General features: G+C 57.3%; 2 protein-coding genes across 6 annotated transcripts; one reads left to right on the top strand and one right to left on the bottom strand.

Moving 5' to 3' along the window:
- Window positions 1-148: 148 nt before the first annotated feature.
- Window positions 149-5,958, top strand: CYB561D1 (cytochrome b561 family member D1). 3 transcript variants are annotated; one of them, XM_051856182.3, is made up of 4 exons: window positions 155-778; window positions 1,028-1,084; window positions 1,272-1,309; window positions 1,837-5,958. In XM_051856182.3, the coding sequence occupies exons 1-4, from the start codon at window positions 631-633 to the stop codon at window positions 2,338-2,340; spliced, it is 747 nt and encodes a 248-aa protein (XP_051712142.1). In that variant the 5' UTR covers window positions 155-630; the 3' UTR covers window positions 2,341-5,958. The 3 variants fall into 3 exon arrangements, with proteins under 3 accessions (XP_008262963.1, XP_051712142.1, XP_089156330.1); XM_008264741.5 differs by lacking the exon at window positions 1,028-1,084 and having other exon boundaries at window positions 149-778; XM_089300204.1 differs by lacking the exons at window positions 1,028-1,084; window positions 1,272-1,309 and having other exon boundaries at window positions 641-778.
- Window positions 5,959-10,507: 4,549 nt separating this feature from the next.
- AMIGO1 (adhesion molecule with Ig like domain 1) lies at window positions 10,508-15,848 on the bottom strand. Of its 3 annotated transcripts, none has more exons than XM_089300203.1 (2): window positions 15,713-15,848; window positions 10,508-15,137 (listed from the first exon to the last, which is right to left on the bottom strand). In XM_089300203.1, exon 2 carries the CDS (start codon window positions 15,036-15,038, stop codon window positions 13,557-13,559), a length of 1,482 nt encoding a protein of 493 aa, XP_089156329.1. In that variant the 5' UTR covers window positions 15,039-15,137; window positions 15,713-15,848; the 3' UTR covers window positions 10,508-13,556. The 3 variants fall into 3 exon arrangements, with proteins under 3 accessions (XP_089156329.1, XP_008262959.1, XP_017201504.1); XM_008264737.4 differs by having other exon boundaries at window positions 15,547-15,827; XM_017346015.3 differs by having other exon boundaries at window positions 10,508-15,141; window positions 15,547-15,750.
- Window positions 15,849-16,116: the final 268 nt, after the last annotated feature.

Raw genomic sequence — 16,116 nt, 5'->3', positions numbered from 1 at the left:
GCTGAGCAGCTGATGTGGAGGCGGCCAGGCCTGGGAGTGCCCAGTTCCATTTTTCTCCCTGGGGACCACTGTGCAGAGGGCGGAGGAGACACCTATCTCCCTCAGTTGGTCCTCAAGCCTGAATTCGCCAGGGACCAGAGCACTGTTGTTTTTTTTTTTTTTTTTTTTGCCATGTCCTTTCCTTTATTCTTTTTTAGGCAGGGAGGAATCATTTCTGTTCCCTTAACAAGAGAGGGTGACAGGAGACAGAGTAGCCAGGGAAATCTGGTACCTCTGAAAAGCTGTTCGAAACACTGGGTTCACACTCTCGGTTCAGCCTACCGGACGTGGGATTTGGCGTTTCCCACGGCTGCTTGAGACGCACGCCCTTGCAGACACGAGGGTGGACAGGAAGGTGGGCTGGGCCGCCGCTGGGTCCCCTCGAGCCCCCACTGGCCCTCCTGGGAGCCGGCCTCTCCGGGGCAGGCGCGCTTCCCCCCCGACCTCCAGAGGGCGCTGTGGGCGACTCCACCGCGCTGCCGGCGGCATCCCTGGGGAGGAGCCTCTCCTGCAGCCGCCGCCGCCTCCGCGATCACAAACCCGGAAGACGCGCTCGGGGAGCCGGAGGGTGCGGGCCGGACCGGCACGGCCATGCAGCCCCTGGAGGTAGGGCTGGTTCCCGCTCCAGCCAGGGAGCCGAAACTGACCCGCTGTCTGCGGAGAGGCAGCGGCATCGTGGCGCACCTGGTGGCTTTGGGCTTCACCATCTTTCTGACAGTGCTGTCCCGGCCGGGAACCAGTGAGTGTGCGGGGCGGGGCGGGGCGGGGCCGCGGAAGGGGGCGGGGCCGGGATGCTGGAGGGGCTTCGCTGGGAGACGCAGTCGGGACCCGAGTAGGGGCGGGGCGGCCTGAAGCAGGGGTGTGCGGGGTGCTGGGGTGGGGGGCTGGGGGCCCCGGGCCCGGGCATCCTGGCAGGGTGGGGCTTTGCGTATTGTGGGGGAAGGGCCGACGAGTGAACCGAGCCGACTGATCACTTCTTCCGAAGCAGGGCTCCTGATGGTACAAATGAAGAAGGGGTGCTGGAAGGGGCACCCAGGCCAAACCGGTGTGTGTTTGAGGGGAGTGCCTGTTGGCTGCTCACCCTGAAGCCCCTTGGCTGCTACACTTTGCCCTACGTTCCTGATTCGGGTTGGGGATGGAACACCGGAGCCAGACCCTCTGGGCTCCAGCAAGCCTCCCCGGGGTCAGGAACAATGGTGCCCAGCCGTCAGCCTGTTCTCTTTGATTCTTAGGTCTTTTCTCCTGGCACCCTGTGTTCATGGCCTTGGCGGTGAGTTTGGGCTTCTGCCAACAAGTGCTTTGTTTGGATATGCCAGGCTTCTCCCCTAGAGAAGCATCCAGCCTTCATAGGGCTCCAAGAAGTGGGGAAAACAGCCAGGGCCCTATCTTTCCCTGCAACCCATGGGCCTGGGAAGCAAGGGAGGGGGCACAGGGGAGGGCAGGGCCACTGGTAAAGTGTCAGGACATTGGAAAGCCTGGGGAGGTGTGAAGGAGACCTCTTTCTCTGCTGGGAGGTGAAAGGAAGTGGAAGGGGTGGTCTCCCGTCGTCTCCCACTTCACTGAACAGTTCCGGAGACAGCTGTTGCACTGATCAGGAAATTGGAGTCCCGGAGGTGGGGAAATGGCACCCTGAACGGTGAGACTCGCGCTTAGGTGCTGACTCCCAGTTGTCCCCAGCGGTGCTGACCTGAGGGGCAGGAGGCCTTTTGTTCTCTTTGGACGGAGAAGAGCTCCTCCTCCTCTTCCTCAGTGCTCCAGGCCAGGCCCGTGCTCACTGGCCCTCTCCTGTGTTCACAGTTCTGCGTCTGCATGGCCGAGGCCATCCTGCTCTTCTCGCCTGAGCACTCCCTGTTCTTCTTCTGTTCCCGAAAGGCTCGGATCCGGCTCCACTGGGCGGGGCAGACTCTAGCCATCCTCTGCGCAGCCCTGGGCCTGGGCTTCATCGTCTCCAGCAGGACCCGCAGCGAGCTGCCCCACCTGGTGTCCTGGCACAGCTGGGTAGGAGCGCTGACTCTGCTGGCCACTGGCGGCCAGGCACTGTGTGGGCTCTGCCTCCTCTGCCCCCGAGCAGCCAGGGTCTCCCGGGTGGCTCGTCTGAAGCTCTACCACCTGACGTGTGGACTGGTGGTCTACCTGATGGCTACAGTCACAATGCTCCTGGGCATGTACTCAGTGTGGTTCCAGGCCCAGATCAAAGGGGCAGCCTGGTACGTGTGCCTGACACTGCCCCTCTATCCAGCCCTCGTGATCATGCACCAGATCTCCAGCTCCTACTTGCCAAGGAAGAAAACGGAGATGTGAGCGCCTCCGCGCTCCCAGCCGTGGACTTCACTGTTCGTTCCCTTTGGGCACCTCCGGCGGACCCACTTCAGAAGTGGTCGGGGTTTTGCGCTTCGTGGCTTGGCCAGGGGCTGCAGAAACGCAAGCTGCTATTGGTGAGGGATGACTCAAATGGGGGAAATGTAGCAGGTGCGAGTGGCAAGTGTTCAAGCGTGGTCCTGAAGCCTCTCTCCACTCTTGACGAGAGATGGAGTAGTGGGTGGGGGCAGAGAAGGTTTTAGGGTGGTCACTCTTTTTCTGTGTACCTGACTGAGAGCGGGGTTCCTGTGTGTTGTCAGTAGCAGGCATGCGTATTTGGGTCACTTTTGGGAAAGTGTGCTGTAGTGGAGAGAGGCCAGGGGTCGTGCTGTGGGTTCTGGCCTCTTGGGTCCTGCTGTGTGACTTCAGTGAGTTCCGTATCTCAGGATCCCAGTTTTCTTATCTGTGAAATGGATGCTTCCAAGCAGTCTCTAATGAGTGTCAGTCGGGTTGACGTCACAGAACACCCACCCAGCTTTGGACCACGCGGACCACCTAGCGGACTCAGGATGGTAGTTCTGATTCCTTCTCCTTTTACTCACCTGGGGAGACCAGTCTGCCTGCGTGGCCCTTCAGAAATCTGCTAACTTGACTCCTGGAGGGAAGGGGCTTAGGTAGAATCTCCTGGACAGTAAAGGCACTAAAGTCACTTTAAAGTGTTTAAAGGAGCAGAAGGGCTTGGTTTAGCACGCCTGTGGCTCATGGCCGGGGTCCTCACCTGCTGCCCACCTGGATGCGGCTCTTCCCCTGCATCCACTCTCAGGGCAGAGCAGTCCTGGGCGTTGCATGCTTGGCCCTTCTCAGGGCCCCAGTGCTTGCTTGAGCACAGAGCTCTGTGGAGCTCTTCTGAAGCTTCTAGAACAAGATAAGGGCCAAGGAAGCGGGGCAGGGCTCTTCTGACCCAAGGAAAGCAGTTTCCCTGGCTCCTTTCTCCTTGTCGTCTGTGCTCTCCTCAATTGTCTCTTGCCCTTAGGCCCAAGAGAGGGCTGAAGCTAGAGCCAGCCGGCAGGTAGAGGCTGGGCCTCTTCTTGCACAGACTCCTCCTTGTCCCGACTGGAAGAGCTTCCTGGTCAGCCACGGGTGGGGAGAGCTAGATGCCTGCCGGGCTGGCTGTGGTCGTCTTGGTCTGGGAGGTGGGACCCCCACAGATCACAGCCAGCTGAGCTAGGCGAGCTGGTGGAAGTAGGTTGCTACTCCAGGAGGCCTGGGGTGCAGAGGCTAGAGCTTCAGTTCCCGGAGCAGGGGGAGGCATTCGTAGATGTCCGCCGTTGGGACACCCCAGGTTTGCAGAAGGTGCAAGGCTTTCTGTCCGGGTGGCTCAGAGGCAAGGAGGTTGGGCGTGATTTGACAGTACAGGAATGGGGACTGCAAGGACAGCGTGTCCCCTCAGTGGACCTCACGCCACTCCTGGGTGAGGCGGCGTCTCTTTGGAGCGCTCTCCACCCTGAACGTTGAAAGGGGGCCCCTACTGTGCTGAGGCTGTGTGTTCCTGTCTCTTTCGTCACCCTCTCTCCACTCTTAAACCATCCAAGCTGGTGTGAACCTGGAAGAAACGGTTCCAGGGGCCACACGGAGGAGCTGCTCTCCCAGGGCCCTCTGATCCAGGGCTTCCAGCTCCTCTCCCCCCATCACAGTGCTGGCAGCCTGACCTTGTCTGCAGCGGGGCAGGAGAGCCAGGTGAGGCTCACCAGCTTGTTCTGAGAGCAAGCAGGCAATGCTGGAAAGCCTGAGCCTGCCTGAGGTGCTGCCTCCTCCCAGGTGGTGCGGGGGCTGGTGGGCGGGTGGGCAGGCCTGCTGACAGCCGGCAGTTTGCGTGGGCTGTGCCATCTGATGTCTATTCCCAGCCCTGGGAGGAAGGGGGAGTCGTTTATATTCTGCAGGAGGAAGGGACCCCAGCTGTCACCTCTCTGACCAGTGGGGCCAGAGGGCAGGGGTGCAGGGCAGAGAGGAGGGCACAGGTGGTCTCCTCCGGCTTAGTTGGGTCTGAGTGCAGTATAGAGAGCGCTCACCAGGGGGAGCCCTTTCTGGCAGGCTAGATTGCTGCGGGGGGTGGGGGCTGTGCTCTCTCACCTCCCAGCTTTCCATTCCTTCCTCCATCACCACCTGCCCTCCCATCCGTGGGCAGCAGCTGGCCACCCATCAGACCTCAGAGCCAGGGCACTCTTCCTCCAGCTGGGAGCTCAGTGGCTGCCAGCTGCGGATGGCTCCTGCTTGTGTTTCCCTCCTTCCTGCACCCTCTCTTTTCCCTGTCTTCCTGGATCCCCTGTGTCTGGGGTGTCAGCTGGGCTCCGCAGCAACAACCAGAGGCACTGGGGGATAAGCAAATGGCTGTCCTTTTGCCCTTGTTCCTGGGCTGGGCAAAGCTGCTAGTAGTCAAACTGTTTTCCTTTTTTTTTTTTTTTTTTTTAAAGCCAGGGTGCTCAGATTAAAAAAAAAAAAGTTTTGCCTATCATTTGCACAAATTTCCATATCAGGCTCACTAAGTCCTGATTCCAAATTTGATTGTGTTCCATGTTTGATTATATTCAGACTCAACCTTGAGGACATCAGAAATAGGGATATGGTGCTTGTCTCCGAATCCAAATGGTAATAGGGTTACTATTTTGGGTTTGGAATACCCTCCCAAGCCCCCGTCTTTCCTGTAACCACCCCTCCGTCCCCTTGAGCCCCCCTTGGCTGGGGCTGGGGTGGCCTGGCAGGAGCTCTGAGCTCAAGCTTGGTCTGAGCAAGTCTTCCGGGAATCACCTTGGCTCATCGGCTGCCGTCACTTGCCAGTGCTTGCCTCTGCTCTCCCTGCCCCCTCACAGGGCAGACCACCCTTCCCCACTCTCTGACACTGTCCCTTCTTGTTCCCTGTCCCCACCCCTCCAGCTCCATGGTAAAACCTCATGGTGTGGTGGCGGGGGGAAGATGCAGGCATCCTCCCGGAGCCAGCTGGCTGCTGTGCCGAAGTGTGTTCAGAGTTAATAATAATCATTAGCTGAATGGTGCCGGGGCCTTTCAGCTCCAGATCTCTAAGCGCTCACAGACTGAGTCAGCCTGCCCTCACCTTCCCCCTCTGCTAAGGCTATGGTGGCTCCCCTGGGGGGGGGGGGGCAGGAATCAGGAGTCTTGCTGCCTCCCCACGCCTTGAAGCTTCTGTCTCCTAGATGTGGGCATTGAGAGTCCTCTCAGCAAACTAATCAGAGCTTCACACCTGACAAAGGTCAAAGGTCAGGCTGTGTCAGGAACACTGTTTGGCAAAGACCGGCAGTTGCCCTGGTGGCTGTAGATCCTGAACCACGGGTACCCTCTCAGCCTCCAGGGGCATCCCTAGTCCTGGGACCCCTCTGCAAGCTCAGGGAACAGGAAGACTGGATTCAGGGCACCGTTTACCCCTGTGTCTGCTTCTGCACTAGCCTGGAAGCAGCGTGGGTTTCCTCAGCTCCTCACACCCGTGTGGCCACGGGCAAATCAACTCGCTGCTTGGCCTACCTCACAGGGCTGTTGTGAGGGTTCGATGCCAGAACGAATGTTAACAGGCACTGGACAACTCAAAATATTAAACAAATGTAAACAGGAGGTAGCATTGTGTTCTTGTCCTTCTCTCTCTTTGCCTGAGCCTGGCTGTAAGGAGGCAATAAACAGTTCTAGATCGTGATGTGCAGCGGTCCTGAGTCTCAGAGGCTGTGCTGACCCCCCAGAGAGAACACAGACCCGCGTCTTCCTTTGAGCTACAAGGTCAGCTCTTACCCACTCCTGCCAGCAAGGCCATAACCAGTGAGGTTTGCCCTAATGCTGCCTACCTGGTGTTTGCAAGGCATAGTGCTGCCTGAGAATCGGAATGCAGTCCCTGCCGGGTCCGCCTGCAGCCCTTGGAGCTGCTGGTCACCAGCCTCTGGGAAGCTCTCCCACGGCATTCGGTCCTGCTGAGGGAAGGGGGAGCAGACGCAGCGGGGCGCCGCCTCCTCCGCAGAGCTGAGGGGCGTGGCCTTGGGCCGCAGACGCCCGCAGCTTGATTTTCCCTCTTTCAGGCCCTCGGAGTTGGGTCGCAGTCTCCTCCTCTCCAGAGTGCTTTACTGGAATGAGAACACGCACGTGCACACGGTGCATGCGCACTATGAGCGGGTCTGTTTAAATTTTAAGTTCAGGGAAGGAGACCTTCCATTCCATTTGTGTGAGATGAGCCAGCAACCTGCCTGGAGTGGACACAGAGGCAGGAACCACAGTGGGCACGGGGCTCGGCTTTTTGTGCCTTTATTGTCTTTCTGTCCTGGGATCTGGGATGACAATAGGCGGGCATTGTGGGCGTGGCCTCTGCAATTCAACAGGGGCACAGAGAAGACACCCGCTGAAGGACAGGAGGACAGCGTGCCAGTACCACCCCAGGGGGCAAGTTGACACAGACCCCACCACGGGGCTGGGCTTCACAGAGGCACAGACTGTCAGCACCGAGATGCCCCTCTCCCACCCGTAGGCATGACCTATCACCAGGGTGGCCAGGGACTAACAGTGCCAGCTTGTAATCCCACATGAGGCTCTAACCTGTCTTGGAAACAGACTAAGGAACTACTCTGTGGTATGGGGGTAGACAGCTCTTATCTCATTGAGACACACAAGAGGCCCCCAGTATCCCTGTATTTAAAGCAGGTCCCCAGTTACCTCACTGGGGTTATCGCTTTCTAAGGATGCCCAGTTCTGCTTTAGGCCCACGCCAAGAGCTAACTACTGCCACGTGAGGGAGCAGCACCAAACACCGCCAACCCAACCTACGGCACATGTGTGCCCACCGCTTTGGGAGCAAGACTTCATGGCACGCAGCAGGCCCACCGCAGGGCTTCTTGTCTAGGCTCGCAGAAGGTGGGACCTCCCAGGCCGTGGTGGAGTGCCCTCTGTGATCCAGGGACAGTACCCAGGCTTAGGTAGACCAGAAGGCCTCAGGGTAGGTCTAAGCACCTTTACCACTGCCCATTTTCCTCCCGATGAAGAGGCCCGATTGGTAGCTGTTTTACCCCAGGAGAGGAAGCTCCCAGCACCCAGCACAGGCTCACTGTGGTCAGTCATCCTAATGCAGGGGTCTGAGCCTCTTCTGTTCTGTGGGTGTGGAAAGTGAAGCTTTGCCACCAGATTCCTGGGAGACAAGGTATGTGGCACAAGAACTGCAAATGCGGAAAGGGAAGGAGCCAAGTGAACAGGTGGAAGAAGACCAGGCGAGCAAAGACACTGAACTCTCATCTTCTAAAAGGCACCTGTCAGTAGCACTCACCCCAGCCCCTGCCCCAAGTCCAACCTAAGAGGAGCTAGGGAAGGTGCTGTGAGATGTGGCAGAAGCGCACACTTTGACCAGGATCTTGGGAACTTCTGGTGGGGTGGGGCAGGAAGGGTTGGAGAGGTGCAGCATGGACTTCCTCGGGACAACCTCTCAGGCTCAGAGACAGGGCTTGGCACAGGCCAAAACAGAGGGGAGACGTTCACGCTAGTACTCCCCAGACCTTTTTTTTTTTTATTTTTGACAGGTAGAGTTAGACAGTGAGAGAGACAAAGAGAAAGGTCTTCCTTCCATTGGTTCACTCCCCAAATGGCCGCTATGATTGGCGCTGTGCCGATCCAAAGCCAGGAGCCAGGTGCTTCCTCCTGGTCTCCCACACGGGTGCAGGGGCCCAAGCACTTGGGCCATCCTCCACTGCCCTCCCAGGCCACAGCAGAGAGCTGGACTGGAAGAGGAGCAACCGGGACTAGAACCCGGTGCCCATATGGGATGCCAGCGCCGAAGGCGGAGGATTAACCAAGTGAGCCACAGTGCCGCACCCCCCCCCCCGACCTGTTCTTGTTACCAGCTTCATCCTGTCAACCAAGCTGTCAATCACAGCAAAAACTGCTTTGCAAAGATGAAAACCTACATAGGCTGTGGGAGTGCTCTGGCACCAACATCTCACCTCACTGGCTGGCGAGGCTGGTTTGTCTGATGCGGCTGGTTGTGGGGTGTCTCTGCCTCACCAGACCAGTGCTTCCTCGTGAAGCAGACGCTGTCCACATACAGGAGGGCTGCCCTTTGGGTGAGATTTTATACATGTGAGAAATGAGGTAATTCTTCAAATTCTGATTCATTTTCCCCCCTCTTACCACTTCCCATTTTCCTTTGGAATCTATCATGACAATCCCTTTCCAGAAGTACTAAGAGGGGGCCGGTGCTGTGGCATAGCAGGTAAAGCCACCGCCTGCAGTGCTGGCATCCCACGTGGACGCCGGTTCAAAACCTGGCTGCTCCACTTATGATCCAGCTCTCTGCTATGGCCTGGGAAAACAGTAGAAGATGGCCCAAGTCCTTCGCACGGGAGAAAGAGAAGAAGCTCCTGGCTCCTGGTTTCAGATCAGCGCAGCTCTGGCCATTGCGGCCAATTGAGCAGTGAACCAGCGGATGGAAGACCTCTCTCTCCCCCTCTCCTTCTCTGTGTAACTGACCTTCAAATAAATAAATAAATAAATATTAAAAAAAAAAGTACCAAGAGAGCAGCTGAAGAACTTGCATGGCTGGAGTTTGGAATCCAGCCCACTTTCTGATAGGCTGCATCCACCACAGTGGGAACGACACTTTTCCACACCATGCTGAGGACTCACTAACTTGTCAAATATTTACCTGCCCACTAGATGAACAGACTTTTAGCCTGAGATGAAAATCTGAAAATATACTGGTAATCAAACACAGGACAAAAAAATGTCCTGGTAGTAAAAGTGAGCTGCTCCCCATTGCTTCTGAGTCAGTTCCAGCATTTTCTGTAGTCCCTGTCAGTGGGCTTGACCTGGATTTGTTAGAGGACTCTGCAGGACCACCCCTCACCACCAGGGATCCAGGGACACTTCATTATCTACAAGCTTTGGTTCCAAGTCATGGGATTCCTAAACTCATGCCTGCGAAAGCCTCAGAGACCTCTCCTCTGAGAAACTATCTCAGAGGTCAGCAAACTGGTCTGTTCTGCTGACCAAACATGCCCATCCCCTGATCCTGTGTGGCCTGGGAGCTAACAAGAGTTCTTATATTTGTAAATGGTTGAAAAGACTCAAAAGACATGTCAAAATTATATGAAATTCAAATTTCAATGTCCATAAATAACACTTTATTGGATTCTGTTTTGGGTATTGTTTGATCATGTCCTCTGAAGGTTCACGTGCTGGAAGCTTGGTCTCCAGTGTGGTGTGATGTTGACAGGAGATGGAACATTTAGGAAGTGGAACCCGGTGGGAGGTAACAGGTCATTAGGGGTGTCACTCCCAGAAGTGTTCTTGTGGGGCCCTGGTTAGTTCCCGTGGGTGTGAATTATTATAAAAAGAGCAAAGGAAAAGTGTTTGATGCAACAGCTAAGATACCACTTGGAACACCCGCATCAGAGTACCTGGATTTGGGTCCCGGTTCTATTTCAGTTGCCTGCTAATATGCACCCTGGTAGGCAGCAGGTGATGGCTTGGCATGGGAGATCCAGATTGAGTTCTGAATTTCTAACTTTCACCTGGCCCGGCCCCGCCTCTTTGGACATTGGAGTACCCAGTCAGTGGATAGGAGATCTCTGACTTCCAAATAAAATAAAAATCTTAAAAAAAAAAAAATACGTAAAAAGAGCCTGCCTGGCCCCTAGAAGTCTCCGGCTCCCTGTGGCCATGTTATCTCTTCCACACAGGCTCCTGCCGCTGACATGCTGTCTCCCATTAGGCCCTCACCAACAGCCAAACAGCTGCAACCTCCTGATCTTGGACTTCCAGACTCCAAAACTGTGAGCTAAATAAACCTCTTTTTCTTATAAAGTGCTTGGCCTTGGGTGTTCTGTTATAGCAACAGAGAGTCACGCAATGGAGTAGAGCCACAGTCATTTGCATAAATGTTGACTGTGGCCGTTGCCTACTATAGTGGGACAGCCAAGTTCCAACAGTGAAAGGGTCTCCAGAAGCTGACATATTTAATATCTGGCTCATTACAGAGAGTTTGCTGAGCCACGGTCCATCGTGATGCCTAGATGGGGATTTAACCCATGTCCCCACAGTAGTAGCATCTAAGGATCTCCTCCCTTAGGCCACACCCTCTGAGGTCCAGTGAGACCCACCCACACGCTGCAAAGATGAATAAACCAGTCACAGCCTGTGCCAGAACAGAGACTCAAGCCAGGTTTAATGATCATGGTCGAGGTTTCAGAGCCTGGGACTCTGAGGTGTGCCAGCCTGGGTTGTACACAGGGGAGGCAGGGGGGCCTGGACACAGGAGGCCTGCTGCTTGGCCAGCAGGGCCACAAGGAAGTACAGAGGTCAGAACACACAGAAAATGGGAACCAGTCAGCTCTGTTCTCCCCAGCTGGGGTGCACCCTCTCTCCTGACCCCCTCCTGGGGGGCCCCATGAATACAGGCAAAGAAAAAAGATCACAAATAATCACACAGACAGATTGTACAGCCCTGTCATCCTCTGTCTCCAAGGACACCTGCTTCCTGGGAGACATGTCTGGTTTATGGGAGTGGGGTGGGAGTGGTTCTCTACACAAGGGTCTGGTGGGGTTACAAATGCCAAGTACTCATTCTCCCGAGTAGAAAGCTACCTGGGGGTTCCAGTGGCTGATACCACGGAAAGAGGTTCATCAGTTAAATCTCTCGGAGAGAAGGCCAGGCACGTCTATCAGGTGTGTCCAGCTAGGGGCCAAACTAGCAGACTAGGCAGGGAGCTGCGAGCTGCAGGGCTGCTTCTCGTTCCCCAAGCCGGGAGGACACGAGAAGAACACAGCCTGCTCGTCCTTTGGAGCTCAGCGTGAACGCCCGGAAGGCTTGTTTGATTTCACATTCACTTTAAAGATTCTCAGAGCCCTAGGTGGCGCCAAGAGCGGAAACTGCGTTATGGAGATGAGATTTTCCCCCCGGCTTCCTGGTAAGTCTGAGGAGGGAGTCCCAGCACCTACAGCTCCAGTAACAAAACCCTCAGAAGTCTCTGGAATACAAACAACGTTTCCCTCCTGCCCTTGTCTTATTAGGGCTGTCAAGGCGGGAAGAGCAATGGCTCCTTTCCTGGTTTCTTTCTGGGTTCTCCATCTCATTCTACCTTAATTTTGTTTTCTATATGTATTTTTTTCCCCTCTGAGGACTCAGCTAGTTCCTCGCCACTCCTTCTCCCAAGTTCTTCAATCTTTGTCTTAACTCCAGCCTTTGCAGAGAGGCGACTCAGCGCCATGGGCGTGAGTGAAGCTTCAGGGAGTTCAGAAACTAAAGCACAAGAGAGTGTGTGTGTGTGTGTGTGCGGAGCCTGGCGTGTTCACTGTCTCTCCTATAGGGCAAAACTGTGTGCATGGAGTTGTGAACCGTTCTGAGAATGGCATCAGTGGGGACTACAGTTTCACTGTCTTCATGGAGGCCAAGGGGCCGCTGTGCATGCACACCTATAAGCATGCATCCCTACGTGCATGCAAGTACTGGAGTGGAATGCCGCACCTCTCTCGACGAAACTAGGTTCCTAACGAAGGGTGGCCGGCAGTCTCGAGACCCAGGAACAGGTAAGGGAAAGAGCCTGAGTTCCATCCCCTTCCTCAAACTTCATAGGCAGCTTCAGAGTCAGGTCCCCCTAGCAAGCAGCCCTCCCCCACAGGTAAACCACGCCTCTTGGAACCTAAAAAGAAGGTCAGAAAACGGAGAAATCCCAACGGACAGGAAACGTGGGAGAGAAGAGACACTGAAAAAGACCAAAGTCAGGGACCACCTTCGCCTCTGCCCTGCTCCCCTCCCCTGCCACAGCTCAGAGCAGCCACCTCCCAGGGCCCGCAGTCAAGGGCAGAGGTTAAAGGGCGCAGTCAGCTCCAGGTCCACAGCACTCTGCGACTTGGAGGGAAGGTAATGCTGGGCTCATTCTTCTCAATTCCCTCTGGCCTGACAGCTAGAGCTGTCTAGACTCCTGAGAGTTTAATGTGACCGACTGCCTGCTGCTGGACTGCTGAGAGCCTGCTAGAGGGGGCAGAGCTCTGCGCCACACTCTGAATTACCATTCTGGGACAGAGGCCACCTAACTGCCACCCCCCACATGACAGAATCTCACACTTGGGCTGCGTAGCAGGAGTGAGATCTGAGAGAGGAGATCCAGCCCGAATCCCCCTCTAGCGCCAAGCCCAGTCTAACCCAGCTAGGGCAGAGCAGCACATTCAGGGAAACTCGGAATCCCATGTGAACTTGACAAGGAGGCTGAGCCAAGAGATGGCAAACACAGAAACTCGGGTGGGCCCAGCCGGCTCCCACATACGAGAGGCCTTCTACCCTCTTCCTTCAAGTGGGAAGGGGGCCCACGTACCACATCTGTGGCAGGCATCCATGAAAGCTCTGCCTTCAGCAGCCGCACCCTGGTCTGACACACATGCTGAGAGTCAAGTGCTAACCAAGGGTTTCACCAACCAGGGCATTAGCCCATCTGGAGTTCACTTCTCCCACCCCTACCCCCACCCCTGCAAGTCTTGTGCTGGTACCTAGGCTGTATCCCTCTGTGCCACACTGGTCCCAAGACAAGGCACACATCCCACTAGCCACATTGCTGCCATAACCAACAGGCTACAGGCCAGGCTCCTGCAAGGCTCCGTCCTCCCTGGGCTCATTGGGAAAGAGGCACAGTGGCCTTGGGGAGCATCACTGATTGAGGTCTCAGCCTTTTCCCGACTCCTTTTTCAAAGTCCTCAGTTGCAAAGTGGGACTTCCTGCCTAAAGAAGACGCTACAGCTTGACCCCACAGCGGCTCCTGTGGAAGCTGCCCCCAACACACACAACACCACGGCTATGGGTGGGCAGAGACAGAACAAGATTTTTTTTTTTTTTCAAATGGTTTTCTCGTAAGGAGCTAGGGGTGACCTCAAAAGGTCGGCAATCTGCTCTTTCCCTCACCTCTTTTTCATTCCCAACCAACTCAGACATGCTCCTCTTCCTCTACCGCACGGAGAATTGCCAGGGCTTTGGGGAGGGGTATAGCGTTTGCCTGAGGATTAATATATCCATATTGGAAAAGCAGGCAGCCATACCCTCGCCGGGGTCTTGCCCGCTGTTGCGCCCAGGACCAATTCTCTTGAGGCCAGGAGGAACCCACTCCCTTGGGCAGCCAGCCCTCTCTTCCATCCCCTCACATCCTTCGGGGGGTGCATTACCTCTCCTGGGGCAGAATCTCCCCACCAACCCCTCCTGCTCACACCACAATGGGCGTATCAGAGAAGACCGAGCTGACAGATTCCGGATCCGACATCCTCCGTGGGCCCTTGCCTGTTGCCTCAGGCACTGGCAGGGTGTTGCCTGGCTTGAGCTTGCCGTTTTGACCCTGCCCGGGGCCAGCAGGTTCCAGAAAGGCCACCCGCCGGTCAAAACCATCATCTTTGTCCCCACCAGCCATGGGATCGTGGTTAGGTGTGGTACTAAGCATGGATGAGCTGAGGCTGTCTCCTTGATGGCTGGCAGGTTTCTCTACGCCCCGGCACCAGCAGCGGCAAGGGGTGAGGTACAGATATATAAGGACCAGGACCACACTGAGGATACACCCCACCAGGGTGGTATAGGCTGTGTTGAGGGTGTCGTGGTGTCCGTGCAAGGTGAAGTTGTGCACTTTCAATTCCACAGACAGCGTCTCATTGAAAGTCTCCCCCACGGCGTAGCAGGTATACACACCCCCATCCTCCACCTGTACCCGATGGAAACGAAGACTGCCGTCCTTGGACACTGTCACCGTGCCATTGGCTCCCTCATCCAGCACCCGCTCATTGCTCGGAGTCAGCCACACCTTGGTCATGCCCTGCTGCTTGGTGTCACACGTGATGGTCAAGGGTTCGCCCAGGTGGGCCTCCCACGCCCGCTCCTTGTACTCGCTGCAGTTGAGGAAGCTCAGGTTGAAGACACTGTGCAGCTTCGTGGAGTTGACGCAGTACAGGTCCTCCTGAAAGTCCATCACGGAGCTCAGCTGGCGGTACTGCCAGTGCGAAAAGAGCCGGTAGAGCTCGCAGTTGCAGTTCAGGGGGTTGTTGTGCAGGTACAGGCCGTTCTTGATCCACGCCGGCAGCTTCTGCAGGTCGGGCAACGGCAAGTTCTTCAGCTTGTTGGAGGAGAGATCCAGGAGCGTGAGTTTGGGCAGCTTGGCTCCTTCCTTAACCAGTTCCAGAGGGAAGCGGGTGATCTGGTTCTGGCTCAAGTAGAGTTTCTGCAGCTGCACCATGTCGTCAAAGGCGCAGCGGTCCACGGCCATGATGCGGTTATTATACAGCAGCAGCACCTCCAGGGCCTGCAGCTCACTGAACAGGTATTCGTCCAGCGTGCGCAGCTGGTTGGAGGACAGATCCAGGTAGCGCAGGTTGGGTACTGGGGAAAAGGCCTCAGAGGAGATGAAGTTCAGGTGGTTGTGGTTCAGCAGCAGGGAGTGCAGGTGGGTCAGGCGCATGGGGGTCCACTCAGCCCGCAGGCGGCTCAGGTTGTTGTGGCTGAGGTCCAGTATTGCTGTGTAGCTGGGCAAGGAGTGCGGCACATTGGGCAGCTGCTGCTTGGAGCAGCTGAGGATGTTGCTGGCGCACAGGCAGGAGGCGGGACAGCTAACCACTGGGCGGCCGGCCCTGGCCACCTCGAAGAGGAGCAGGAGCAAGGTCAGTAGCAGGAGCCGGAGGCCTCGCAGGTCGCGCTGGGGTTGCATAGTGTCGCCAGGGAGGTCGAGGAAGGCCACGAGGAAGAAGATCTGGGAGGGACTCACCCCGGCATGGTCTGCTGGGGTACTGAAGGGTCACTCTCACTACTGGCTTGAGAGAAAGAAGATGGGTTTGTGGTCAGCAGGGACTCTGGCGGGAAAGCCCACCCCTCCCCAAGGTGCCCCTCTGGGCACGCAGAGAAAGGAAGTGATGGCTGGGTAGTTCCCAGGTACTGTGCAGGCAGAGAGCTCAAAGTCCAGGGGCAGGAGGGGAGGGGGCTGGAGTCACACGGGGGGGTCGAGGAGGACATGCACAGGATGTCAGGGGCTGTTTGAGGGGGGAGGGGTCACAAGGACTGCACCGGCCGGGATTGGAGGCAGGGTCAGCAGGGCCTTCTGCAAGGAGCGGGAGGGAAGGTCATCAGGGCACCGGGCAGAGCAGGGCGCAACCTGATGGGGTTGAGGGTTCCCGGGGCCTGTCGGGGCGGGCTCCCCCTGGGCCCTCGGGTCACTGCACCTGCTCGGCGAGGACGCGTCTCAGCCCATGGCCAGTCCGGGAGCTCCGTCGCGGCCTCCCCGGCGGCGCCTCACTGGCCGGCCTGTCACGGCGCGCGCCTTACGCAGGGGCCCGCGCCCGGCAACATCGCCTCCCGGGGACTCGCCGGGCTCTGCCTTTCGCTTACCGCGCCGCCGCCTCGACCGCCGCGCCCGCCGGAGCCCACCGGTCACGGCCGCCGCCTCCGTGTCCGCGGGCCCGGCGTGGAGCGCGGTGCGGGAGCGGGAGGCGCCGCGATCCGCGCGGAGGGAGCGGCGTGGGGGCAGCGAGCACCGCGCGCGCGCCCGTCGCCGCCGCCGGAGCCTCGGGGCGCGTGCGCGCGGCGGGGGCGGGGCACACGTGCGTGTGTTTGTGTCGGAACCAGGGCGGGCGCGCGCGGGACAGGTCGCCTGCCGGGGACCCCCGCCGGGTCCTCCTCGGCGTGGACGCATCCGAGGTGCCGAGCTGGTGGCGAGATGGTCAGGCAAGGGGACCCCGGCCCCTTAAGCTCCTCGTTCCCCTCCGCCCCCGTCCCCTCCCCGCCCCCCTCGG

This window comes from Oryctolagus cuniculus, chromosome 7, assembly GCF_051225735.1.
Source record: "Oryctolagus cuniculus isolate XC-2025 breed Fujian yellow rabbit chromosome 7, ASM5122573v1, whole genome shotgun sequence".
In the NCBI taxonomy this organism is placed as follows: domain Eukaryota; kingdom Metazoa; phylum Chordata; class Mammalia; order Lagomorpha; family Leporidae; genus Oryctolagus; species Oryctolagus cuniculus.
Note: the sequence above shows the minus strand (reverse complement) of the source record. Positions and strands in the feature narration are given on the sequence as shown.

Excerpts from the sequence above, each read along its gene's own strand:
- CYB561D1 (XM_051856182.3), top strand. The coding sequence starts at position 631 with ATGCAGCCCCTGGAGGTAGGGCTGGTTCCCGCTCCAGCCAGGGAGCCG. Across the intron at positions 779-1,027 it reads GCTGTCCCGGCCGGGAACCA|GGCTCCTGATGGTACAAATG; the intron begins GTGAGTGTGCGG and ends CTTCCGAAGCAG. Across the intron at positions 1,085-1,271 it reads GGGGCACCCAGGCCAAACCG|GTCTTTTCTCCTGGCACCCT; the intron begins GTGTGTGTTTGA and ends TTTGATTCTTAG.
- AMIGO1 (XM_089300203.1), bottom strand. The coding sequence starts at position 15,038 with ATGCAACCCCAGCGCGACCTGCGAGGCCTCCGGCTCCTGCTACTGACC.